Source organism: Cryptotermes secundus, unplaced genomic scaffold (genome assembly GCF_002891405.2).
Source record: "Cryptotermes secundus unplaced genomic scaffold, Csec_1.0 scaffold548, whole genome shotgun sequence".
Classification (NCBI taxonomy): Eukaryota; Metazoa; Arthropoda; class Insecta; order Blattodea; family Kalotermitidae; genus Cryptotermes; species Cryptotermes secundus.
Window position 1 is genome coordinate 2,974,896 of NW_019732380.1, and position 27,042 is coordinate 3,001,937.

Genomic DNA, 27,042 nt, shown 5'->3' on the forward strand with positions numbered 1-27,042 from the left:
GTATTATGAAAGGGGGGTGGATTTCCCCATGCACTTAAACCAGTTATTGGTCCATTGTGCGTCCCCCTTTAATTTCTACTGTCGCCATACCCTACCGGTAACGGTGCGTGCCATCAACCCCCGTAGAGCCAACGGGCTCGGCCCTCGGTACCTTGATGCTTCCCCCATCCACCAGAGGCATTGGAGACTACTTGGGCGGGAAAGGGCCTGTAATTTAGCTCAGAGGTCTCCTAGACACATGAGGTTCTTTTACGTGCCGTAAATCTACGACACGGGACACACGGCTTAAAGTCCCTCCCGGAGGACTTGTTCCCTGAATTTTTCCGCCCTTAAAAATTCCACGACCTCCGCCGGGTTTGAACCCGCGTACCTTGAGTCATGAGGTGGGAACGTTACCCTTAGACTACGGAGGCCTATACGAAAACGACCTAAGCAGAGGACATTGTTAGGATCCGTTACAAGGAAACGGCTAGTGAAAACAAATTGAAAGACATAGTATGTGTTGTAGTGAAATACAGAGTCTGTGAATTTGCGAGAGCTTTATAAATACTTGTAATTGTCTTCTGTTAGTGGTCAATAAACCCAACTACCAATCCAAACCCCGTCTGTAGTCACTCATACACGTAACTTATATGTGTTTATATGGGCATATTTCTCTAAATATTTATTGTGGCAACAAAATTTTCGAGTGAAATTTGTTCTTGATAATATAACAAACACTTTATGTATCATAAATTGTTCCCCAAGTCTTGTGCATTTCGAGATAATTAAACAAATGTGAGGGAACTTGCTAGAGTCGTTACGTATGCATACGTTTCCTAACTTGTTTTAGTTCTGTCAGTTTGCTCAGACGCTACGGGTATACAGTGTGTCCACAAAGTCCCGTCGGGGTTTTGAAAAATAGTGGCCCACAAACAAATTGAGCTTGCCACATGCGGTTTGCGGCAGACACAGTGAAACCCTGGAAGTTTATCACTGATCTCAGTAGACCTCGGCGTGTGCTCCCTTGGTAGCACGGAGAACGCCCAGACAATATTGGAGCTGTTGTCATGTTCTGTGGAGCATGTCCGCTGCATACCACAAAGTGAGCACTTGCAGCCACACGTTATTCTGCAACAAGATGGTGCTCCACCTCATTGGGGTCTGAAGGTACGCGCGTTCCTAGGCAGGACATTTCCAGGAAGTTGGATCGGCACAGGCGGTCCAATGCATTGGTCTCCACGTTCACAAGACTTAACACCACTGGATTCTTTCCTGTGGGGTTACGTCAAGAGCAGTGAGTTCCGAACACCAGTTAACGGACCACTTAACCCGAAGACCCGCATGAGGAATGCGATCTCGGCTATTCCAGCGGACATGCTCCACAGAACATGGCAAGAGCTCGGATATCGTCTGGACGTTCTCCGTGTTACCAAGGGAGCACACATCGAGGTCTACTGAGGTCAGTTAGAAACTTCTAAGAGTTTCACTACGGTCTGCCGCAAACCGCACGTTTGTTTGCGGGCCACAATTTTTCAAAACCTCGAAGGGACTTTGTGGACACACTGTAACACAAACATAACTATCGTGTCCTACCGCACAATGGAGGAATCCTAAAGAAAAAAAAAAAAAAAAGATATATCATGCCATTACCGGCAGCACCCCAGCAGAATTGCGTGACTTGAAGCCTTACACACAGTTGGTTCATAGCTGAGCTCAGTCCTTGTTCCTTCGTTTTCTGTGTCTTGTATTGGCAGTGAAATATTGGCCTCATTTTCAAAGCTTTACGCATGCTCTTTACGGCGTCCGTAACTTTGTGCAGTTCCATTCACCTCGCACGTCCCCGAGTCTTCGCGCAAATGTCTCGTTTGGCCTCAACTGCCAACTTCATAAACCGGATATGACATCGAGCTTCTCCACTCCACTGTACTCAGCAAGTAACTTCAAAAAGGGCACAAATTACAGCCTCGCCCACTGACGAAATAAAATGTGATACAAAGAAACAATATCGTAACCTATAAGGAAATATGCTACAGCTATCCCTTTAACAAGCCGTGGAGATTCGTAGGGTTGTGAGACGTCGAGGCTCCCACGTTTTCTAGAGAATCGACTCACAGATGGCGGTAAGTTTGTCAGCTTTACGCGCCGGCCGGCAGCCCTTTAACCCCCAGGAAGATTCCTGGTACTCATTTCTGTTAGAGGCTGAGTCGACCCCAGGGGCATAGTGTGCTCGAAGGATTATGTCAATGAATAGAAGACTTTCCGGCTTCCACCACGTGCCTCTATGGTAAAATGATAGATGTGAAATATTTGGAAACAAGCCGTCATGACCTAATCGAGGTAAGAAGGAATTGAGGAAAATCGGGCTACCCGGTGTCCCGAAAGAGATGCGAACCAAGCATCCACCTAATACGAGTCTATAGCGTTACCGCTATGNCATCTGCTAGCCTCGGGCTTTGCCCCAAAGAACCACCACGTGCTACAGTGTTTTTTTTAGGTGGCCATGCGCCCTCGAAGAGTCTGGTGAAGGGGGTGAGGCCGCATGCCGAACCGTCTNTGCCTCTATGGTAAAATGATAGATGTGAAATATTTGGAAACAAGCCGTCATGACCTAATCGAGGTAAGAAGGAATTGAGGAAAATCGGGCTACCCGGTGTCCCGAAAGAGATGCGAACCAAGCATCCACCTAATACGAGTCTATAGCGTTACCGCTATGCCAACCCGTTCTGAAATTATTATGTCCTGAGGTCTTGTAGGTGGTTCATTGTTTCGTGACCTCAGCACTAGATGGTGCTGAGTGATGAGATACAGAGCGAAGCTTAGAACATCAAGTTGCTAGTAAGTAGAGGGTTCAACTGCTGAAAGGTGTCCAGGACTTCGTCAGTATCCTCGGATCTCACATTTGAATCTAGAGAATCAGACCTACTTAACTTGGTGGCACGACAAGCGAGGGGGTGACAGACAGGACACGGAAGTTGCATGATATATGCTACGAGTCTCGCGTCAGACGCCTGGTAAGCACTTGACGAGAGGTGCCAACAATAACTGCTCTTGGCGAAGAGATTCACAGCCTGATTGATGGACTGCCACTCAACACACTTATAAAGAGGCGACTCATGTTGAGGCGTATGCCTACAGGATCGTGATCAGTTTCTCTGCCAATAATTAACACGTTGTTTTGCTTGGCAATCACGTGTGATCTCTCGCTCTCTACAAGACCTAACCAACTAACTTCATGTAACCGAGCTCTTCTTGAGAAACCGCCAATTGTGCAGCTACTCAAAAACTTACCAATATTTTATGGAACCCGAAGGTTCATTACCGTGTTCAGAAGAGCCCTCCGCTGGGCCCTATCCTGATCTAGATCAATCCAATCCATACCACCTCATCCTATCTCTCTAAGATCGTAATATAGTCCACTCACCTACGTCTTGGTCTTCCTCGTGGTCTCTTTAGGAATTCGGCTGTGAAAAGGATACTTCACGTGTAGCCTAAAGTGACAGTGAGACTGCTATGAAATCCGTTGCTAGGATAAGACTAGTGAAGACTGACAACAACTGTGTTTAGCTCTGAACTGTGAAGCGTGTAAATCAGGCGGCAGTCCCGAGTTCTGTGTGTAAGGGGTAAATGAATCGAATCATCCAATCCAAACCCCGTCTTGTAAGTCACGCAAGAACACTAAATGGTGATAGTACGTAGTCCCATTTTATCTGCCTGCAAACAGCCTTTTGATCTAATACAACGATGCCAAGTAATTTATGAATCAAGCGTCTGTGTATCCCTTCTAAAGAAAATAAAGTTATAAATTGTGAAAAGGGGCAGTCACTTTGCCGGCAGGGGGCGAAACTGGAGAACTGTCACGATCCCAAGTACATACTATGTCGCTTACAGTTAATGATAACTACGAACGAATTTAACTTCTGTCTCATCCAATAAATTATTCCTGGGCCTCACTTCTTTGTTTTCAAAGAGACGGAAAAGCGTGCGTATCAATAGTCCCCCCTTGTCTAACCCACTGACATATTTTGGCGGCTAATGGATATCTGTTAAGGGGAATGGGGTGGGCAGGGCATGTAGCACGAATGAGAGGAGAAGAGGAATGCATATAGGATATTGGTGAGAAACCCAGAAGGAATGAGACCAATGGGAAGACCAAGGCGTAGGTTGGTGGACAATATTAAAATGGATCTTAGAGAGATAGGATGGGATGGTATTGATTGGATTGATCTGGTTCAGGATAGGGACCAGTGGAGGGCTCTTGTGAACACGGTAATGAACCTTCGGGTTGCATAAAATGCTGCGAAATTCTTGAGTAGCTGCAGATTTGGCTTCTCCTCAAGAAGGGCTCAGCTCCATAAGTAAGTAATGGATGTCTGTAGGAGCTGGGATAGCTCAGTCGGTATAGAGACTGGCTGTGGGATAGACGACCAAGGATTCGGAGTTCGAGTCTCGGTAGGGTCAAGAATTTTCACTTCTCCAATCGTCAAGACCGACTCTGGGGTCCACCCCACCTCCTATACAATGTGTACGGGGGGCTTTTCCCGGGGATAAAGCAGCAGGGGCGTGAAGCAGACCACCCATTTCTATCTAGTGCAAGGGTCAAGAAAATGTGGATCTATACATCCACTCCCCCATACGTCTTCATGGCGTAGTGCTTAATGAGTTAAGCAAAAGGACAATTTTACCTGTTACTGGATGTCTGTTCCTTTAAGGCTGTGTGAACCCGTTGAACTGACCATGCGACACCCTCTACCCGCTAAAGGTGGCACGAATTTCGTCGACAAGCGGCGGTCGCTGGGTCGGTATAGTTGGCTTGGGGTGTTCCTTTAAGGCTATCGTAGCTACATTCACAGATGTGAGAAGTCCTCAAATTCAATAAAGAACAGCGTAAGAAACACAAAACTGCAAAACGACATAAACATTCATCTTCAGCCAAATTCATTTAACTTGTTTCGAAACATTTCAGTTCATCTTCAGGGGACACCTACGTCACACGTCCATTTTATTTTTATTTATCGACGCTGTCAGTGTATTGATCCGACGAGAAGATGATGAACGAACTTCGAGCAGTTGGTGGAAAAATTATTGGCGGCGGAAACCGAGGTAAGCGGGAAAAAACTTGCCGTAGTACTTCTTCGTCCACCACAAATCACATGTGTACATAAATTTTAAGATATTTAATTTTATATATTTTAGAGTGTAGGCCCGTTACTAGGCAACGACCTCGAAACGAACAACGAAACAACATCTGCTGCTAGGCAACAGATTTTTAATANNNTAACATTTAAAAACACAATGTCACATTCTGTAGATTATGTTGCACACGTCAAATTTGATATTCTTGTAGTAGCACTCTAAAAATCTTTAGTTATGATATTTTTAAAACCTTTTAAATTTTCTCTAAATTTAAAATTTAAAATTTAAAATTCTTAGGGTTACTCGCCCTATGTCAAAGTGCTGGAGCGGCTAGTTCTTGTTTTCACACTGTACAGGTGTTATCTGTAATATACAAATATTCGTATTATTATTTGACATATTATTTGACATTTGACATTTTGACATAATGCGAGTAACCCTAAGAATTTTAAATTTTAAATTTAGAGAAAATTTTAAAAGGTTTTAAAAACATCATAACTAAAGATTTTTAGAGTGCTACTACAAGAATATCNGCTAGGCAACAGATTTTTAATAAGCAAGTATACGCAGCCGTTACAAAATAACGCCTTCACACACAAACATGTTCCCGTGGAAACGATTGGAGTACAACAATGAAGAGTGTTTTCTACACGATCCGTGCCAAGTTGTTATCAATGGAACAAGTTTAGAATCTCGTGTGGAGGCGGGGTCGAACACCACGGGAGCCCTGTGAATCGTAGGAGGGGACAAAAATTGAACCCAGTGCCTGGGTGTAAAACCGTGTCACCCTGTTCCTGGGGGATATAAATACCGGGAACCCGGCCCTCCAGGTTGGGGGTGTCTAGAATCTGAGACAGTAAAATGTGGTTATGAAACCCACGGGACTCGGACCTGAGAATTACTGCCCTGGAGAGGCCCAGCATCAATTACAAACGACAGACCCATCCTCTCGTCAAAGAGGATGTTACTTAAGGACCATAACCGCAAGTATTCACTTAGAAAATAAAATTTCTGGTCGTGGGGCTCAAGGGTCCTGGCACCAAGACGAACTGATTGGCGGTAAACCGCCAGTCGTAAAGTAACTTTGACTCTGAAGTTAGTGACTTTCAAGAGAGTCTGTGAAAAGAAGACTTGGTGCAGTTAAGAACAGAAGCTGAACAATCTCCATTGTTAAGAACCGTTACCGGGAAATGACAAGTGACAGCAGAATTAAAATATTTAGCGTGTGCTGTAGTGAGTTGTAAATTGTGAAAATTAGCAATGGTGATATAGTTAAATGTAGTTACGACCTGTAAGTGGTCAATCAATGAAATCTCCAATCCAAAACCCCGTCTGTAGTCACTCATACATCTGAAAATATTTTAATTCGTATTACATAAATGCTTCCATATTTGTCTCTAAGATACATCATACATCATACATCATACATCAAGTAGGCAACCTTACGAAAAAAAAATTCTCATCTATTCAGCGATATCCCTAACGTTTCTACCTCCTGTTACACGTTTAAAATAGAAAGTAATAACTTTCTAATGACAACGTAATGAGATATATCGGCCTGTAATGACGCTGTTTTACCTTCAATTTTAGACATTATTTAGCCCGTATAGCACGAGATAGGATTAAGATGAAACTAAATACTGCCGTGGAAATGTTTATAATGGTAATTATAGGGACCAAACACAGTCAGATGTTACAGAAGGGTGAAAAACATGGTCTTATCTCCTTGCGTCCATAGTTAATTCTGATCTATAAATTAATTAACAAACTCCTTAGAGAAGAGTCGTTCTTAAGAAGCTAAGAATCATTTTCCAAACAATAAATCCCTCGAAGAAAGCAGTCTTCTGGGATGTGGCGCCGTGTAGATATTGTGTTAACCGACGTGTCGGAGGAACCTATCGCTTCCATCTTCAGGGTAGAAGAAAAAAGAAAAAAAAATCCGCGAGCGATGAACCAGCGTGAGCATATGCTAATAGACTAATGTCAAATGGATTAAATCGCATTCCATCGATCTTTATGACACACGAATGTTTCGTTACCGTCGTCACAACGGCTCGCCCTGTTCCCTGTTCTGCGCCATATGAATCTACCTCACAGCGTCAGACTGCTTTTTTACATCCAATTGTATATTGTACTCCCATTTTGGGCCTACAGCGCTGTGGTCATTTATTGATCCATCGAATCAAAGCTCAGCGCTACCCGCCTCGAAACAGCATTGTCCGACAATCGGACCTCTATACTTTCCTTGTCTGTACTCTGATCGCTGATGGTTGTGTACGCACAATTAGACGCTTCCAGTTGAAATAAAGATCTGACAACAGCGCAACATTCCTCCCAACTATATCACAAGTGGGCGGGGCCACGGACCTTCAGACCTCGGAGGCACAACTAAAATTATATATGCATTTCTCATTTCTCCTGTGAGTGAGCAAAGTAATGAATCTTCGGTCTAAATGAAAGACTGTGAACTTCTTGAGCAGCTGACGGACTATCAGCCTTTAAAAAGTACTATTTTCCTTGTAGTTGGATCATGCTTAAGTGAACTTCACACCATTAAGGCGTATGGGAAAGCGAAGGTATAAATTCACACACATTTAAATTCCCTCGTGGACTAGGCCCATGATACAGCTTGAATGGGAGGCTGGGTGTGCTTCGGAAACGGTCTGGACACTTTGGAAAAGAGAAGCACATCTTAACCCCCTGCCCAGAATCTGACACAGATTTCTCGGCCGTGCAGCCAGTCACTATACCGACTGAGCTATTCCGGCTCCGAACTCATTAGTGTGGGGTACCTATGTGCATTTAAAGTAGGACAGAATCCTTTCCCTCTCCGCCTCTGCCCTTTGCGGCCTCATTTAACATTTGTAATAATTTTGTCATCAATGGCTGAGAAGTACTGTGACATGAAGCCTGAAAGTCGGAATAATCCATTGCTAGCCAACGGCCCGCTAACACACATTTCAGTGACAAGCTGGAATATTCCATTGCTGAGTAACGGTTCGGTAGCACACGCTCTCGCTGTACCGAACCGGTCCATTGCTAGCCAACGGCTAGATTCCTGTGGCAACGGATAAACACGAAATGTTGGAGGTAGTGCCCTCTCGTCAGTTCGTCTCAAGTAATAAAAGAGAGTTCATTCGAAATTCAATCAATTCATTCGTAAGGGAGTTCAATCATTCAGTCGTAAGAGAATTCAGAAGTTGAGTGTTCACCTGTGGAGTGTTAACCAGCGAACAACGGAAGCTCAAGAAGTGATCGACACTCGTAGCCCAGTAAGGAATGGAGCGAGTCTTAGGCAGTCATTGATAGTGAACTGAAATACTTAACTATAATTGTAATAGAAGTGTCAAAAATCCAATCATCCAATCCAGAACCCATTAATATTAGTCACGGATCTCCGGACACTTGACAATATCATGTCTGTATTGACATATTCAATTGTGTCAACGACTAAAATGACTCCGTTACGTTCTGGGAGACATGAAGTGAGAACAGAGACAGAGAACAGAGAACCGAGGGACGATAGTATATCCTGTAACCTACGGATAAGTTTATTATTTTCCCACTTGTCCTCAATTAATTTCAGTTAAACCATGCTGACATTTCATGTGATTTCCACATGAAAATTTACATATTCAAGTCTCATATTGCTTCAGAGGGAGATAGAATTCAAATTAAACGCCGTTGTGCCAACATTACGATCAGAATGCGTCGGTGATATGACATGTAAAATTGTGCGTCTGAAACAACTTTAACGGTAGGTCGTACCCTGAGTAAGGGTCCTGGGTGTTCAATGAGATTTCCAGTATAGCGATCTCTGTTCCAATCGCATGTTGAAAATACTGTCACGTTTTGCAAGTGAAATTGTAACTAATCGACACTAAGGACATGATGTTGCACGTGAGACTAACTAATTGACAATAAGGACATAGTGTTGCATGTGAGGCTGTAACTAATCGACAATAAGGACAAAGCGTTGCAAGTGAAATTGTAACTAGTCGACATTAAGGACACAGTGTTGCACGTGAGGCTGTAACTAATCGACAATAAGGACAAAGCGTTGCAAGTGAAATTGTAACTAATCGACACTAAGGACACGGTGTTGCACGTGAGGCTATAACTAATCGACACTAAGGACATAGTGTTGCACGTGAGGCTGTAACTAATCGACACTAAGGACATAGTGTTGCACGTGAGGCTATAACTAATCGACACTAAGGACACAGTGTTGCACGTGAGGCTGTAACTAATCTAAATTAAGGACACAGTGTTGCACGTGAGGTTGTAACTAGTCGACACTAAGGACATAGTGTTGCACGTGAGGCTGTAACTAATCGACACTAAGGACACAGTGTTGCACGTGAGGCTGTAACTAGTCGACACTAAGGATTAACGTAGTTGGTTCAGGCACTATGCTACAAGCCGGAAGGTCGCGGGATCGAATCCCAATGAGGTGGATTTTTTTCAATTTACCTAATCCTCCAGCTGCATTATGGTCCTGGCATGGACTCAGCCTATAACAAAAATGAGTACCAGGAATCTTCCTGGGGAGTAAAGCGCGGCCGGCGCGTAAGGCTGATAACCTCACCGCCATCTGTGAGCCGATTGTCTAGAAAATGTGGGGAGTCTCGACGTCTCACAACGCTATGGGCCTTCACGGCCTGTTAAAGGATACCTTTAATTTTTTATGATTTAATTAAAGCCGCTGACAGTACTTCAGAATATATAGCATTGTAGGTTATAGAAGGATATAGGATACAGAAGGAAACGGCTCTGGTCCAAGTTGAAGATCGGTCACTGCATTTATCTTCAGGTACTAATTTTCCCTAATGAACGTGAATAATAATAATTCCTTTAATAACCTCTGAAGCTGATATGGTGTCGTTGAGGAATCTATTATTATTTTAATTACTCAAGAAACTGTTTGAAACTGTGAACCCACACACACACACAAATATGGGACTACATAAACAAAGAGAAACTACAAAGAGGCCTACGAGACGAAAGAAAATGCCTTCGGTCACCTCTTGGAATTTGATTACACTCAAGTTATTCAGTACCTTGTCGAGGTTCGCAAGAGGGGCTGTAGAGTTACTTTGTACCATATCCTGCGGCAGGATCGTGTCTGCGGAAAAGAGATAAGGCGCACAGCCACTTCAAACTTCACTCCGCAATGCTCTTACCGTCTCTGGCTGAACTTCAGAATATAGTTACATCATGCCTTGCCCTTTGCGCCGTTTTTCTAGCATCCACTTTCATCGACACTGATATGGCAGAGTAAACTTTATTTTAAACATCGCCCTAGTTACGTTATACAGAGTTATTCTAAATTATTGTCGGGGTATCCGACAATAAATTAGAATCAGATTACTATAGGTATGTAATTTATCATAACAAAAACAAACCCCGTGGTTTTAGTTCATAAGCGAACTATACCGACCGAACAACCGCCGCTTGTCGGCGAAGTTAGTGCCAACTTTAGCGGACAGAGGGTGTCGCGTGGTCAGCGCAACGAATCCTCACGGCCGTTAATTTCGGTTTTCTAGACCGGAGCCTCTATTTCCTTGAAATAGCTCCTCAGTTATCCTCACGAGACTGAGTGAATCCCGTTCCAGACCCACTACTTCTCAGAAAAATCTGGTAGCGCCGGGAATAGAACCCGGACCTCTGTATATGTAGCCAGGAACTCTGACCACTAGACCGCAGAGGCGATCATCAGGGATGGAAAATCATTGACAATTTCGCACCATGTAAGATTTCTGCTGGTATTACTAATTGAATATTCCGTCCATATTTATGTCTTGAAGCCACATAACAATACAATCGCCGACAATAATTGATAATCATCCTGTATTTTTTTTTGCTAGTGGGGTGGGACTAAGTCTCTTGTACTGCGGCCACTTCTGGCCTATTGTACCAGCCCCAGATAGGTGAGGGTGATTGTGGAGCAATTGGTGGAATGAAGATTGGCAGGGGAAACCGGAGTACTAGAAAAAAACCTGCCCCAGCGCCACTTTGTCCACCACAAATTCCACTTAACCAAACCCGGAATCGAACCCGGACCACCGCGGTGGAAAGCCAGCGACTAACCGCTTGAGCTATGGGGCGGCCTAATCATCCTGTATATTTAGTAGGCAAACTTATGGAAGGAAGAGAAGTCCTGTTTCTGACGATCACAGTGGCCGCGCGGTCTAAGGCATGAACTGTCTTCGCTTCTTGGAACACTGGGATCGTGGATTCGAATCCCACTCAAGGGATAGGTGTCTGTGTGCATTTATTCCGTGCTTGTGTTGTCCTGTGTGTAGGTAGCGGCCTTGCGACGGGCTGATGACCCGTCCAAGGAGTCCTACTGACTGTGTAAAAAACTTTACGTAACTGAAGAAGAGGCCTGGGTCCAAAAAAGGGCTGTAGAGTCCTTGATGAATGAATTAATGAATGCTTATAGCATATCCTAATATGTTTCTTGTGTTCATATGTTTGGTTCCAGGCGACAGATTTTTGGTTTCTATTCTTTTTACAACTTCGGGTCGTTCTGGAAAGTAATTCCGGATTATGACACCGTACATATGGGAAACGGCTATATGCTTTGAGGACTCTATCCAGCAACGTTAACTACACGTAAGAGCTGGTGAATGTCTGAATTCTTAAGGTTTTTCCCATCCATATTCTCCACTTAAGGCACGTGAAAGAAAAATCCGACCGGCAAGGTGATGATGTTTCTTACATTATACAGAGTCCCGGGTGCAAACTCAAATAAGTTGCAGGAGTATTATGAAAGGTAGTGACATACTTGCGGGTTCTCTAACGCCGTTCTTCTGAAGAGACTCAACTACACAAAGAAACCTTTCACAGCACAGTCAGTTTCACGGAAGAAAAATTATAACCTAGAACTTTATGGCTAGAAAATGGGAGCGCTAACAGCTTCTGGGCATGGAGTAGGTTGATCTAGCGGTGATGCGTTCCGGAAGCGACACTTCAAATTTTGGTCCAGTCACCGGTTATCCTCAGGGTTTTCACAGTTTTCCTCAGTTCCTCCACAAACATTTTTGGGGAAAATACCTCGATTAAGTTAAGAACTTAGATATTTCAGTCGGTATAGCGACGAACTATGGGATGGACGGCTAGGGTTCGATTCCCGCCAGGGGCAAGAGATTTATCTTTATTCCATGGCGTCCAGACCGGCTCTGGGGTCCACCCAGCCTCATATCCAAAGCGTAACGGGGGTTCTATGCCGGGGGTGGGGGTAAAACGGCCAGGGCGTAAAGCTGACAACTCACATCCATCTAGCGCTGAGGTTAAAAATGGTGGAGCTATACCAACACTCTCCTATACGTGTAAATGGCTTGGTGTTTAATTAATTAAGCACTTGCCTCATTTTAACCTAGTTCTCTTTCCACAGCGCCAAAGGAATTTCTTGACTTCCGGTTATTTCAAACTTTTAATCCTTTAAAGCCCACTGGTTAGTATATTAAGCATCCGCTTTGACGTACAAAGGCTTTGTACACGTATTTTGCCCACTAAACGTACATGCACTTCATATTGTTCTAAGAGTAAGCAACAATCATTTCCCTAAACAGCATTAATTGTTTGGCCTTTGTAGAGGAGATGTGATATGTTTCCTGTGGAGGCGGGGTCGAATACCTCCACCGTTGCCCTGGGAGTCGTAGGAGGCGACGAAAATGGAACCCATTGTAAACGACAGACCCATACCCTCGTCAGAGAGGATGTTACATAAAGATTGTAAGTGCAAGTGTTCAGTTCGAAAATAAATTACTGGTCGTGAGTCCCAAGGGGCTTGTCGCCAAGACGAATTGATTGGCGGTAAACCGCCAGTCGTAAAGTAACTCTGACTCAGTCTTCAAAGAAACTGCCAATTCTGAAGGTTCGCAGAGCCGTCAGACAGTAAAATATGGTCCACAGAGATATTGGGTTTTCGGACTTTATCCATCGTCCTAGTTTTTAAGATAACTAAGAAAAACACGACGTTTCGGAAACTGGATCTGTTTCCGTCTTCAGGTGAAGGAAAACACCTATTCTGTTGGGTCCCTTAGAAAGAGGTAGCCTCAATCGCTGGGCCCAACAGAATAGGTGTTTTCCCTCACCTGAGGACGGAAACAGATCCAGTTTCCGAAACGTCGTGTTTTTCTTAGTTATCTTAAAAACTAGGATGATGGATAAAGTCCGAAAATTCAGTATCTCTGTGTGTTATACACCATCGTCAGAATCCTATAGTAACTACTAGTAAAATACGGTCATGAGTCCCGTGGGACTCGGAACCAAGCGTCACTGTGCTAGCGAGGGTCAGGAGAAATTAGGAGGCAGGGAGGCAGTCATTCAGTCTTGAAATGGTTTAAGCCCAGTGGTATGTACCACCTGCTTTAACACAATAAAACTTCGGATTCTGCCCACAGAGTGTATTTGTGTGTTCCATATGGTTCTCACAATAAACAGCATTAACCGGTTGGGCTTTGTAGCGGAGATTTAATGCGTTTCCTATGAGGTACGGACTGAATATTTAAGTGCACTCACCGATGTTGACAACGCCGTGGTTGGTGAGTTCCCAGCAGGACTGTAGCCTAAGGATGCTGAGTGAATTGCTCTGTTTGGGGGAGAAATAACCCAGAGCAGTGTCCGTCACGTGATAGGCTTGCAGCGAGAACTCGTAGAGCGAGGGTAACAGCTGTGCTACGGCGCCTACTGCCTCGTCGGCCACGTTGATACAGTCCGTCAGGGTTAGGGACACAATTCTCGGTGTGAGGCACGCCCACAGACCGGCCTCCGTAACCTCGTTGCACCCAGCCAGTTCCAATTCAAACAGGGCCTGTAAATAAAATGAGCAATGCTACAGTCCGATTATCATATCTTGGGCCATGTGAGATATGCTACGTTTGTCGTGACGTAACCAAGGTTTGACAGAAGGAAGGGAGCGATATGACTTCTAAAACACAGACAATACTATTCGTTCTGAAAACATTTTTCCCTTAACTGTACTTCAGTTACTGTACAGTCGCTGAGCAAATTCTCTTAATTCAGGATATATACATAAATAGTTAAAAGTGTTCACATAGAACTAATTTTTTTTATTGCTAGTGGGGTGGGACTAAGTCCCTTGTACTGCAGCCACTTCTGGCCTATTGTACCAGTCCCAGATGATAGGTGAGGGTGATTGTGGAGCAATTGGTGGAATGAAGATTGGCAGGGGAAACCGAAGTTCCCGGAGAAAACCTGCCCTAGCGCCAATTTGTCCACCACAAATCCCACTTAACCAGACCCAAGATCGAACCCGGGCCGCCGCGGTGGGAAGTCAGCGACTAACCGCTTGAGTTATGGCGCGGCCCTAGAATTAAATAAATACATTAATTAATTCATTAATTCAAGCATTCGTGGAGGTTTCTTTATATTTTTCTCATAGGGTGAGACAGTCCATTTGGTACTGCGGCCACTGTTTGGCTTACTGTACTAGCCCCAGATTATGCATGATGATTGTGGAGCAATCCATGGAATACGAAGTGGTAGGAGAAACCGAAGTACTCGGAGAAAACCTACCCCAATGCCACACTGTCCACCACAAATCCCATATGAACTAACCCGGACTCCAACCCGGACCGCCTGAGTTATGGTACGGTCCTATTTATGGAGTAACTTGAGGCGCTATACCGGAGTTTTTAAATAGGGACTGAGGAAGACCATAAATATTCTCAGCTACAATAACCGGTCTCCAGATCGGAACGTCTCGAACGAGAGAGGGGTGCTGCTCCATCGATTCCCCCATTTTGAGAAGAAGTAACGTCATTATCACAAATTACGTCATTAAATTTTTGTTTAATTTTTTGGTTTTTTTTCATTTGTCGACAATCTGTTACAAAACCTTCATTCAAATTGCGTTTAACGTAACAGTAAATCAAAATTGTACTTATGCTCATCTATGGCGTACATGAAAGCTTTCTTTACTCTTTAATTAAATTCTATAGCATAAATCTAGCACAAAATTCACAGTCCATGCTTAAATATTACAGATTATCCGGTTTATTTGCAGCCTGAGCGCTATAAAAGCGACAGACTTCCTGCATATAGACGGGGACATCACCGAGATACCGCTATACAGCGTCTAACACATCTCTGAGAGGACGTCATTACTATCACACAGTGATGTAGTTCGTTGCGTCATCATTAAAAGCAGGGGAAAATAGGTTAAAATTACTGGAGTATATTTTCAAATTACGCTAGGAACAAAAATGGTCAAACCGGAGATCCCATTGAACACACAGAGATTTTCCTTCCGTAAGGTTGCCTACTCAGTGTATGACGTAACCTAAAAATGTTTTAGACAGACAATAAGAGAGGGATGGGCGATAAAATGACTGCCCTTCATAATTGGTGGGCTGTACCGTATATCTCTACACTTATCAGCTGTAGTGTTCCTACCACACAGCGGCCATTTTGTAGAGAATAAGCTAGACGTAGGGCGCCATTGTTTAGTGCGAGACTGACAATGAATTGTTGTCGTGTGGAAAAGAAGGAAATATCTGAGGTATTCACCTGGAAGGGCAGAGATACTAGTTGGCACATGAATGTAATCAGATATAGTTCCCTCATTCGCAAAGTTTACAGTGCGGAACATTAATCCTTGTTTTAACAGGCGACTAAAATCTTTGTCGTCTGATATGAGAGCAACATTTAATCTTCATGTGAAGAGTTATTTTCTTCTGGGATGTAATTCCGTGTAGTCTGGTAGAAGTTCACCGCATTTCGTAAGAAAGCTTGTCGTTTGCTTCTTGTTTACTATTTCCTTGATTTACGTACTTTTCAACTCTGAAGTTGGATAAATAATTTCTTACGAAATGTCAGTGAAGTCCTACCAGGGTAATACGGAGTTATCTACCACAATACCGGACTCTTAGTAGTCACCGCTGTGATAATCTCAAATTCAAGAAGATCTTCATTGTCAACGAAATCCAAAATACTCGATCGTCGTCCGGGGTTTCTTTAAAGAATACCACAAACTAGAAATTCTAGTTTACGCACGTAATTATGGATAGAGAGTGTCACGTGGTCAGCGCAACGGGTCCCCACGGCCGTTAATTTCATTTTTCTAGACCGGAGCCGCTATTACCTTGAAATAACTCCTCAGTTATCCTCAGGAGGCTGAGTGGACTCCGTTCCATACCCACTACTTCTCAGAAAATCTTGTAGCGCCGGGAATCGAACCCGGAACCTCTGGATCTGTAGGCAGGAACTACTAGACCACAGAGGAGGTCTTATTAAAGTTCATAATATTTAAAAATTTGAACAGCTGAGGTTTGTGTCTTCGTGCCTCGTCTGTCAAAACGGGAGATTTTGGTGCTATTTGCCGTCCTCCGAAGTCCGGGTATTGTATTTCCCCCCTTTTTTGTATGGTTTCTTAAGGATCTGTGTTGTTGTCAAGTTGTTTCTCTTTTCGTTGTGTATTGAGGCACTTGAATAAATACATGAATAAAGTTAAATTCTCATGTTGGATTTCAAGATCTCAAAGCAGATTCTTTGAACAGTTCCAGCTGCTGGGATATACGAAATGTGGTCACTAAGAAAATCAACGGACATTTCGGAGAAACATAGGTCCTCTATATTCTGGGTCGAACACTAAAATAAGAAAAGGACTATTTGCTTCGCCTAATCTTCGACCCTGAAGATGGAGGCGAAATGTTCCTCCGAAACATTCGCTGAATTTCGCCGGGCTACATGACGTTGTAACTGCAAAAGACATGAATCTTCAAAATTACTCTTTTTACATGAATTTACATTTACAAACGTCTGCATTATTATTAGGACCCGAGATAATTCAGTAGATACAGCGACGGGCTAAGAGCAGGACTGCCGAGGTTCGATTCCCGGCAGAGGTAAGAGATATATCTCTGCTCTACAGCGTCCAGATCGGCTCTGGTGCCCACCCAGCCTCATATCCAATGGAAATTTGGGGGCTCTTTCCCAGGGGGTAAAGCAGAATGAGCTTGAAGCTAACCACTCACCTCCATCTAGTACCGAGGTCAAGAAAACGTGGATTTATACATCCACTCCACCATACATCTTCCTGACGTAGGGCTTAATTAGTTAAGCACAAGGACAATTTTGCCTTTTTTTACCTTTTACGACTGAAAATTAGAATCATAACGACCCTGTCAGCAACGAGACTATACAGCCTCGGATGATAGGTTGACTGATGCATAGGTGTGGATTTGGAAGGAGATGGTAGTGATATACTTGAGGTACTATCTTGGTATTCGCCTGAAATGACGAAGGAAAACTGACAAAAAACTCAATCAGGTTAGCAAATGTCCAGTCCAAGATACGAACCGAGAACCACCGTAATAAACATCTAAACAATTACCGGTGTTTCACCCTGCCTGTCGTCGTTTTGCAAATACAATGTACACATCAGCATTCATTCGTGTTCGCATTCGTGTTCTGGCATAGCGCAGCCTGAACGTTCGTTTGCGACTTTACGTCTGACACACTGACCTTCGTAACGCTTTGCAATCGTAGCGGTCGCAGTGGCTGCTATGTGGGTCAAGCGCTTCAGCATTGAATGTAACTCTGTACTGCACCCACACAATGCATTTTTGCTTGTCTTATGACTCTTAAACTCAGCAGCCATTATTTCCCTTAAGGAACACGGATCTGTTAACTAACGAACTCCATGGAGCCTGTCCCTATACCGACTGAGCTATTCCAGCAAAAATGTGTTTAAAGCCCTTGTTGATACCTATTTATGGAGTTAGGACATTCATATTCACCGATCACCAACCTATGACGCATAAACTCTTGAATATTGCAATTCCTCCATTTGTTCAGGAGGGAAACTTATAGACGGCATTCCAAAAATCACTTTTCATAATCAGGAAGGCTCAAAATATAAAAACCCGTCAAAATCTGTAGATTGATTCTATTTTTCTCCAAATATAATACTTTCTGATCGCCTCTGTATTAAAGTGGTCAGATTTGCTGGCTACAGATCCAGAGGCCCCGGGTTCGATTCCCGACGCTACCAGATTTTCTGGGAAGCGGCGGGTCTGGAACGGGGTCCACTCAACTTCGTGAGGATAATTGAGGAGTTATTTCAATGAAATAGCAGCTCCGGTCTAGAAACTGAGATTAACGGCCTTGGGGATCCGTTGCGCTGACCACGCGACACCCTCTAACCGCTAAAGTTGGCATTAATTTTACCGAAAAGCGGCGGTCGCTCGGTCGGTAGAGTTCGCTTGCGGACTACAGGCTACGGAGTTCCTTTTTTAAATAATTTCTTCTCATAATCCGTATACTCCGAAGTAAGAGGATCTTCACACTAAGGAGGAAGAGGTGTCTGGGAGATGCGATGCATATTAGGGAGATGAAAAATTCATATAAGATTTTAGTTGCAATATCTGTAGGGCACAGAACACTTGGGATGCTTACGCGTGGATGATACCTGTAGGACAAGTTTAAGTAATCATCATTATCATCCTTTCTAATGTTATGCCTCTTTAGACGTATTACGAATATTACAAAACTGAATCCATCCATCCCTTGGGAGACTCTCCCCACTTTACCTTATTTGATTGATTTTTAAGGATTTTGTTTGAAAGCCTGTCAAAATGATCATTTTAACCTGTTCTGTATTATTCCATACACTGCTATTTGTATGATTTACAGTTCTATCTTTATTTCTTTAGGGGCACGCGGTATCCTACAAAATGGAATGTAGCGGGTTTGAATCCAGATGAGGTCATTGGGCTTTTCAATTGAGCTAATCCTTCCAGCCACACTATGGCCCTGGGTTCAACTCAGCCTCTAACAGAAATGAGTACCAGGAATTGTAACCGCACCATGCTGGGACCTCGGGAATGTTTCCATTTACATAGTTTATTACCATGCACTACATGGACACGAAATGTAGTACTGTTAACAATAGACGATACACAATTGACTCCAGCACCAGCAGACGCCAAGGACAACATCCGGTCTTTCTGAGGGACAAGCAAACTGCAGGTCTCTTGAAAACCCAGAACGGAGCAGGAAGTATCCCGCTGTGTTCTCTGGGGATTTCAATGCTTAACTGCGAGGGTTCGAGCCTTTGAAAATTTGAGACTTGACAAGAAACGAGTCGCAATAATTTTCGAAGGGGCGCACCGAGCGATTGTTAGCGTACCTCCATTTATTTAAGAGCTGTCAGAGGGACCGTGTTGTACTTAGGCCCAAATTGACATGGATCTGGATAGGGATTGGCTGAATGCAAATGAGAGAAACACCCAAATTTTAGGTTCAGCCAATCAGCAAAATTTCAGAGGAGAGGAATCCAGGCGTTCCCGGAACCGTCGGGACTTCTGCCTCTCCAGAACAGTCAGTCATCAGAACGAAATAAGAGTAGTCAGTGAGTACAAGGCAATAAGATCAGTCAGTTATTATAAGTCATTACAAGCCCTCAGAAGGAAACGGCGGGAGTGAGTAGCCAAAGTGAACAACAGTAGTAACCTCTCGGACGTTAAATTTGAGTACAAAGTCCCAGTGCTAGGGCCTCGTCATATGTAACTCTAGTGAGCACATCTACAATAAAGCAACAGTGTTGGTGAAGTGTGTGTTTTGAGTGTTTTCTCTCTCCTTGTGTGAGCAAGGCCCAGAAGTCGCCCTGAGACAGAATCTCGTCCTACCGTCTGAGCAGTCGGAACCCCGAACGCCCACCTATCCAAATCCCCACCTTGTTTTCCCCGTTCCAAACTCGTGGATTTCACCCAAGTCCACTGGCGCCCATACAAATTCAAATTCAGAGCAATCCTACACCCTAACCTGAACCAGAAAGCAACAGGAAGCGGCGGATGCAAGTGGAGACCACAAAGGGTCGAACGTGAATGACAGGTATAAGTGACTACCGACTCGTGAGTCTTGAAGTCTCACTGAGCGGTAAGGACGAAGAAAAGGGAGGGCGGTAAGAGGTGGCGCCGAACGTGTAGGCGAACGGTAAGGGCGGTAAGAGAATCTTCCTGGGGGTAAAGAGCGGCCAGCGTGTAAGGCTAACATCCTCACCGCCACCTGTGAGCCGCTTGTCTAGAAACTGTGGGAGCCTCGATGTCTCACAACCTTATGGGTCTGCACGGCCTGTTACAGGATAGCTTTACTTTTACTTTCCATTTCTTCATGTCCTTTCTTACTCTCCATTCATCATTACCACGACATTCTACTCTCCCCTTTACCCCTTCAGATAACCAGATATCGCAATTTCAAAATGGATCTTAATCAAATAAGGTTTGGAGGGGAGGACTGGATCAGTGTCTCAAAGGCAGTAATTGAACTTTATTATTATTATTATTATTATTATTATTATGTTAACTCACTGCGTCCTGCGCCATGTTCGAATTCAGAACCAGCTTCCGATCCTATCAATCTTAGAGACATCTGGTACGACTCTCTAGATGAGGGATCGGCCCATCGCAAGACTATCCCCCCCCAGCTACACAGTACAACAGAAACACAGAAGAAACGTACACTTCTATGCCTTGAAAGGTTTCGAACACGCGAATCCAGTATAAGAGCGATCGAAGAGAGTATGCGGCCACTGTGATCAGCACACCTGTAACTTGTGGGAACGGAAATAGGTATGTACTTTCTCCTAACAATATGTTGTTTGTTGAGGCAACAATGGGACAGAACTTCAGTAGACTTCATGTTCTGCTGTGTGTACAGATAGCGATGTTACTGTCAGCCACTGATGCTCATTACGCAATATTTGTAAGCTGTGCGCGTACACACACGTAAGGTATTGCAGAGGTACACAAGTGGGTTAAGCAGAGTGAAGCCTGTGAGCTAAGCACAATAACTACATTACATCGGGAGAATGTAACCATATCAGATTTACTTACTGACTTATGGAGCTGAGACCTTCTTGAGGAGAAGTCAAATATGCAGCTACTCAAGAATTTCCCAGCATTTTATGGAACCCGAAAGTTCATTACCGTGTACACAAGAGCCCTCCACTGGTCCCTATCTTGAGCCAGATCAATCCAATCCATACCATCCAATCCTATCTCTCTAAGGTCCATTTTAATATTGTTCACCCACCTACGCCTTGGTCTTCCCAGTGGTCTCTTTCCTTCTGTCTTTCCCATCAATATCCTATATGTATTCCTCTTCTGCCCCATTCGTGCTACAGGCCCTGCCCACCTCATCCTCCTTGACTTGATCATTCTAATTATTCTCGGAGAAGAGTACAAGCTATGAAGCTCCTCATTATGCAGTTTTCTCCAACCTCCTGTCACTTCATCTCTCTTCGGTCCAAATATTCTCCTCAACACCTTGTTCTCAAATACCCTCACACCCATACAGAACCATAGGCAAAGTTATAGTCTTTAGCTTTACTTTTACCTAGGATAATTACGCCAGCAGAATTCTTGACATACCCTGCAAGAAATCTTCTCGGCCCCCTTGTTGGCCACGGCTCCCATCGTGAGAAACACTGATTTCATGAATGAAGTACTGCCTCAATTGTGGTTATTTGCAACCTTCAATAAAGGATGAAGCTACTGAGTTTCGTGACATGCCTTACTTACCGGGATGACGACTGAAATCCGCCATGAAAGCAGGTTACGTGTTCTACAGCTAGTTCTAGCAATTCCCTATAGATGGCTGCACAATAATGCCATATGTGAAGAACTATTAAATCTGGCTGCGCAGCGCACACCCTAATTTTGTTGCAAAATCTGTACCACGAAATGGTTATGTCACGAAACTGAGTGCATTCACCCTACAGGGTTAATGTCCTTGATGTTTTCTTCTTGCAGAAAAATTAATCACACTGCGCAGAATCAGAAATTATTTTCTCTTACTTTCTCATTAAATATTTACCTAATAAGAAAAGAGTCTTTGTCCGCTCAAACACTTAAATGGCGGGTTCGAATTCCATTCGAGACATGGATGTCTGTCTGGGTTTAATCAGTTTTTGAGTCGTCCTGTGTAGGTAGCGACCTTAAAACGGGCCGATCACCCGTCCAACGGGTCATGTTGATTGTATGTCACATTCAAATTTCAGATTTAATTAATTCTGAATGTGCATAGGTCAGAGAGCCGAATCCGTCAAGGTAGAAGAAGAAGAAGAAGAATCTATATTCTCAAAAATTATAAATTAGAAGATTTCAGTTTCAAATAAAAGGTTTCGGTGATAATGAGACACTTCATGCAAGCTGATAGACCTCAGCTTCACCTTCGCTTAAAACAGAATATATATTGGTTTCTATAAGTTTCTATAAAGTTTGCCTCTGTGTTTAATTACGCATCATGTTTTGAACGCGTGTGGATGAGCTGAAGTATGGAATGGATGAGCCCCAGATCGGGGGTGGACGCTGTGGGGAAGAGAGAAATCTCCTGCCCCTTACCAAGAATACAATGATCCCTCAGTCTTCCACTTTGCAGTCTACACTATACCAACTGAGCTAGAACTCAACCAGAACTCGCAGAAATTATTGCAGTAATCTCAAATGGGTCTGCGTTGGTGTGAAACCTGGTCTCTGACATTAAGGGAGGAACACAGTTTGAGAACAAGGTGTTGAGGAGAATATTTGGACCGAAGAGAGATGAAGCGACAGGAGGTTGGAGAAAACTGCATAATGAGGAGCTTCATAACTTGTACTCTTCTCCAAGTATAATTAGAATGATCAAGTCAAGGAGGATGAGGTGGGTAGGGCATGTAGCACGAATGGGAGAGACGAGGAATGCGTATGGGATATTGGTGGGAAAGCCAGAAGGAAAGAGACCACTGGGAAGACCAAGGCGTAGGTAGGTGGACAATTTTAAAATGGATCATAAGACATAGGATGAGATGGTATGGACTGGACTGATCTGGCTCTTGTGAACACGGTAATGAACCTTTGGATTCCATAAAATGCTGTCACAGGAACACTATATGTGACCTCTAAATACACTTTCATATTACACATTGCCTTAAAATATGGTATAAAATAACTCGTCTTTAACAATAAATTTGAATTTATCAATCTAATATCTGTCCAAGTTGATCACAGTGGCCGCGTGGTCTAAGACATGAACTGTCTTCGCTCTCTCAATCGCTTGGAGCTTGGGTTCGAATCAGACTCGAAGCTAGGATGTCTATGTGCGTTTATTCTGTTTTTGTGTTGTCCTGTGTGTAGGTAGCGGCCTTGGACGGGCCGATCCCCTGTCCAAGGAGTCCTACCGAAACTGAAGAAGAGGCAGGGCCCAACAAAGGTCTGTAGAGCCATTGATGAACGAATAAAATATCTGTCCAGTTTCTGTCTTCTCTTCACGATTATAATAGTCCTTAACCTGGAAGCGGTTCGGTGAAGTGTGTGAGGAACATTTGCTGCTGCGCTGCTGGTGATCAACAGGGGACACTGCTATGGGGGGGGAGAGGCGACGTACGTGGAGCCTGGGGCTTAATCACATTGTGGTGGGGGTGTAAATCAAGTTTAGGTGTTCCGTAAGAAGTGCAAACACTGTTAAGCAGCCAGAAGTAGGGACTTGCAGCATCACACGCAACTTACACAAGAAGTTGTATGAGCCATGAGGCAGAATTGGCTATTTGAGGCTTCTCGAGGTTAAACTGCCATTCCAGTCGAATTAGCTTTCTGATACAACACAGCAAAACACTGAAAAGTACTTGCTATCTTCTGCAGTGTAGCGCCGTGTTCTCTGGCAGGAAGTTACCGGAGTTACTTTTTTATTTATGTAGATTTATGTAACGATGCTGTCAGTATCGAGACTGTCATAACGTTGATGGCCAGAGTGTTGCTAGGCAACGGCTTGGTAAACAAACATCAACAATAGAGAGGCTGTTTTTCTATGGTGCCCGCGACGCGACCGTTGCTATGCAATAGTTCTGTAAACACATTTCAACAATAGAGTCTGTGTTTTCCGTGGGGTCCGTGTAAAGGTGGTTGTCTTAAAAGCAAAAGGCGCTACATTTCAGTTCTGAGTTCTCGGTAGAAGACAGCCACGGAAATTTAGTCGACCTGTGAAAACTTTACGTGTGATTAGAAGACTCCATCCGTGTGTGGGACTTGGAGTGTGTGATTCAGTGAGACTGCTATAGTTCCTGTGTTTTGGCTGTGGTACTAGGAGAGGACCAGTGTGTATGTACGTAAATCACTGATAGCGCTGTATTTAAATGTGATTAAGAGAGATTGTAACTAAGGCGCTAATAAATCCAATCATCCGAACTAGAACCCGTCATTTTCGTCACGCGTATCACCCTACACGTGTACTATATAGAGTCGATGATAATATGATTAATGGATGTGGGCCAGTTTGTAGGATGAAAATTGGCAGGGTAAATCGACCTACTCTGAGAAAACCTGCCTCAATAACACTTTGTCCACCACGAATACCAAATGACCTGGTTGCCGTGGGGGGGAAGCCTTTCACTAACCACATAAGTTATGGTACTGCTTACCGATGTTTCGTAGGAATGTACTGTGTCAATTTTCAGGGTAGAAAAATAAACCTAAATAGAGCGATCAAGAGGTATAGCACTACGTTTGTTGCTATATTGTTCGGCTTATTATTGGACACTGAATATGGAGGCAGGAGATTCCTTCGAAACACGGGGGCACACCCCCAAAAGTATAAATTTTTAATTATCATCGGCTAGCCATTCAGTAGCGTAGTTCGGTAGACAACTAATGACTCTTCAAACAAATGAATTAGTACAAAATACCTTAGTCGGGCCTGGGTAGCTCGGTCTGTATTGTGACTAGGCTACTGAAGGACAAAAAAGGAACTGACGTTCGATTCCCTGTAGGGACAAGTGAATTTTCTGTTCTCTGCAAACTCCATACTGGCGCTGGGGCCCACCCAGCTTCCTATGCAATAGGCATGTTGAGGCCCTTTCCCTGGGGGTAGTGCGGCAAGAGCGTGAAGCTGACCACGTACCTACAACTAATGCTGAGGTTAAGAATAAGTGGAGCTATATCTAGCGCTTCAGCCTCTAACAGAAATGAGTACCAGGAATCTTCTTGGGGTAAAGGGCAGTCGTCGCGTGAGGCTGACAACATCACCGCCATCTGTGAGCCGATTGTCTAGGAAAAATGTGGGAGCCTTGACGTCTCACAACCCTATGGGCCTTCACGATCTGTTACAGGGATAGCTTTTACCTTTATGATTAAGAAAGTTCTTTCCTTACGGCCGCGCCATAGATCAAGCGGTTAGTCGCTGCCTTCCCACCGCGGCGGCCCGGATTCGATCCCGGGCCTGGTCAAGTGGGATTTGTGGTGGACAAAGTGGTGCTGGGGCAGGTTTTCTCCGAGTACTTCGGTTTCGCCTGCCAATCTTCATTCCACCAATTGCTCCACAATTACTCTCACCTATCATCTGGGGCTGGTACAATAGGCCAGAAGTGGCCGCAGTACAAGGGACTTAGTCCCACCCCACTAGCAATAAAAAAAAAGTTTTCTTTGTGTTTATTTATGTAACTGGCTATGGAGGCGTACAGTGAAATGGAATTAAAGCTCGATGTTTAGGCATTAGAGAGATTAGTGGTTAGCTTCAGGCACCGGCCGCTTTTCCTCCAGGGAAAGATGAAGCATTACAATTTGGATAGGAGGCTGGGTGGTGGACACTGTGGAGAAGAGAAAAAACTTTTGACCCTGCCAGGAAGCCCACTTCCTTGGCCGTCCAACCCGCAGATCTTAGCTATACCCGACCGACAATAGGAGGTCCAGGCATTCTGTAATCAATGTTACTTATGGACGGCAATAAATCCAGAAAATAGGGCGATGCACTTAGATAAGAAAATCGATAAAGTTGAGAAGAAAAGTAGGCCCAGAAGTGACGGCTGTGGGTTTCGTGTCAGAAGTGATGCGAGCGCAAGGCACGACGATCTATCGTTGTTTAGTTCATGTAGCTTTCCGAGTACAAGAACAGGAGGATGCATCAAAACCTGCGCTGCAGCGCTGTGGACGAAATGGTACTTGAGTCGGATCCTTCTATTTTCCCCTGCTAATAATCACTCCATCATTGTTCCATAGCTACGTGTATCTCTTTTTTTCCCCCTTGGCACTACAGCCCCAGTGGGCCTAGGCCTACCTCCATGAACTTCTCCGTTCACTTCGGTTTTTCTAGATCTTACACATTCGGTAGGACTCCTAGGGCGAGTGATCAGCTCGTGGCAAAGCCTCTACCTGTACACAAACACATAAAAACGCACACACACAAACTAAACATCCATGCCCTGAGTGGGATTCGAACCCACGATCCCAGTTTCCAAGCGAGCGAAGACAGTACATGCCCCAGTAAGTTTCAGCAACAGATATTCTGCGTTTATTTCATGTTTCCCCGTGCCAACTCCTTCCTAATATTTTCGATTACACGTACCCCTAAGAAAATTAGGTAATTACAAATTGTGAAGTTTTTCCACTAACATGTCATAGGTCTTTATTTTTGCCTCGAGCGACTTATGTGATGGAGAGTGGTCCTTATGTTATTTGACTACGCTGTATCAACTTCAAACGTCATGAGAATGAGGTTTGTGGCTATAATTAATTCAGTATACCCATTTCGTGTCTAACATTATCTATTATCTCATGTATATTGCATACAGATCCAACGATTCGGAAGCTAATTGTTCTCCTAGGCCGCGCCATAGCTCAAGCGGTTAGTCGCTGCCTTCCCACCGCGGCGGCACGGGTTCGATCCCGGGTCTGGTCAAGTGGGATTTGGGGTGGATAAAGTGGCGCTCGGGCAGGTTTCCTCCGAATACTTAGGTTTCCCCTGCCAATCTTCATTCCACCAATTGCTCCACAATCACCCTCACCTATCATCTGGGGCTGGTACAATAGGCCAGAAGTGGCTGCAGTACAAGGGACATAGTCCCACCCCACTAGCAATAAAAAATATAATTCTGCTCCTGAAACCGTGTGCATATAAAACACACTTTAAACAATGTACTATGACCTA

At 44.0% G+C, this 27,042-nt stretch overlaps 1 protein-coding gene across 2 annotated transcripts in view; it reads right to left on the minus strand.

Annotated features, from left to right (window-relative positions):
• Positions 1-27,042, minus strand: part of LOC111867627 (F-box/LRR-repeat protein 16) — a 153,157-nt gene that overhangs the window by 105,807 nt on the left and 20,308 nt on the right. For both annotated transcript variants that reach the window (XR_002843374.2, XM_023857634.2), the window contains exon 2: positions 13,645-13,936. Coding sequence is in view for 1 of the 2 variants with exons in the window: in XM_023857634.2 (XP_023713402.1) it covers positions 13,645-13,936 (292 nt within the window). In the remaining variant the exon portion in view is untranslated. The remainder of the gene's footprint in view (positions 1-13,644; positions 13,937-27,042) is intronic.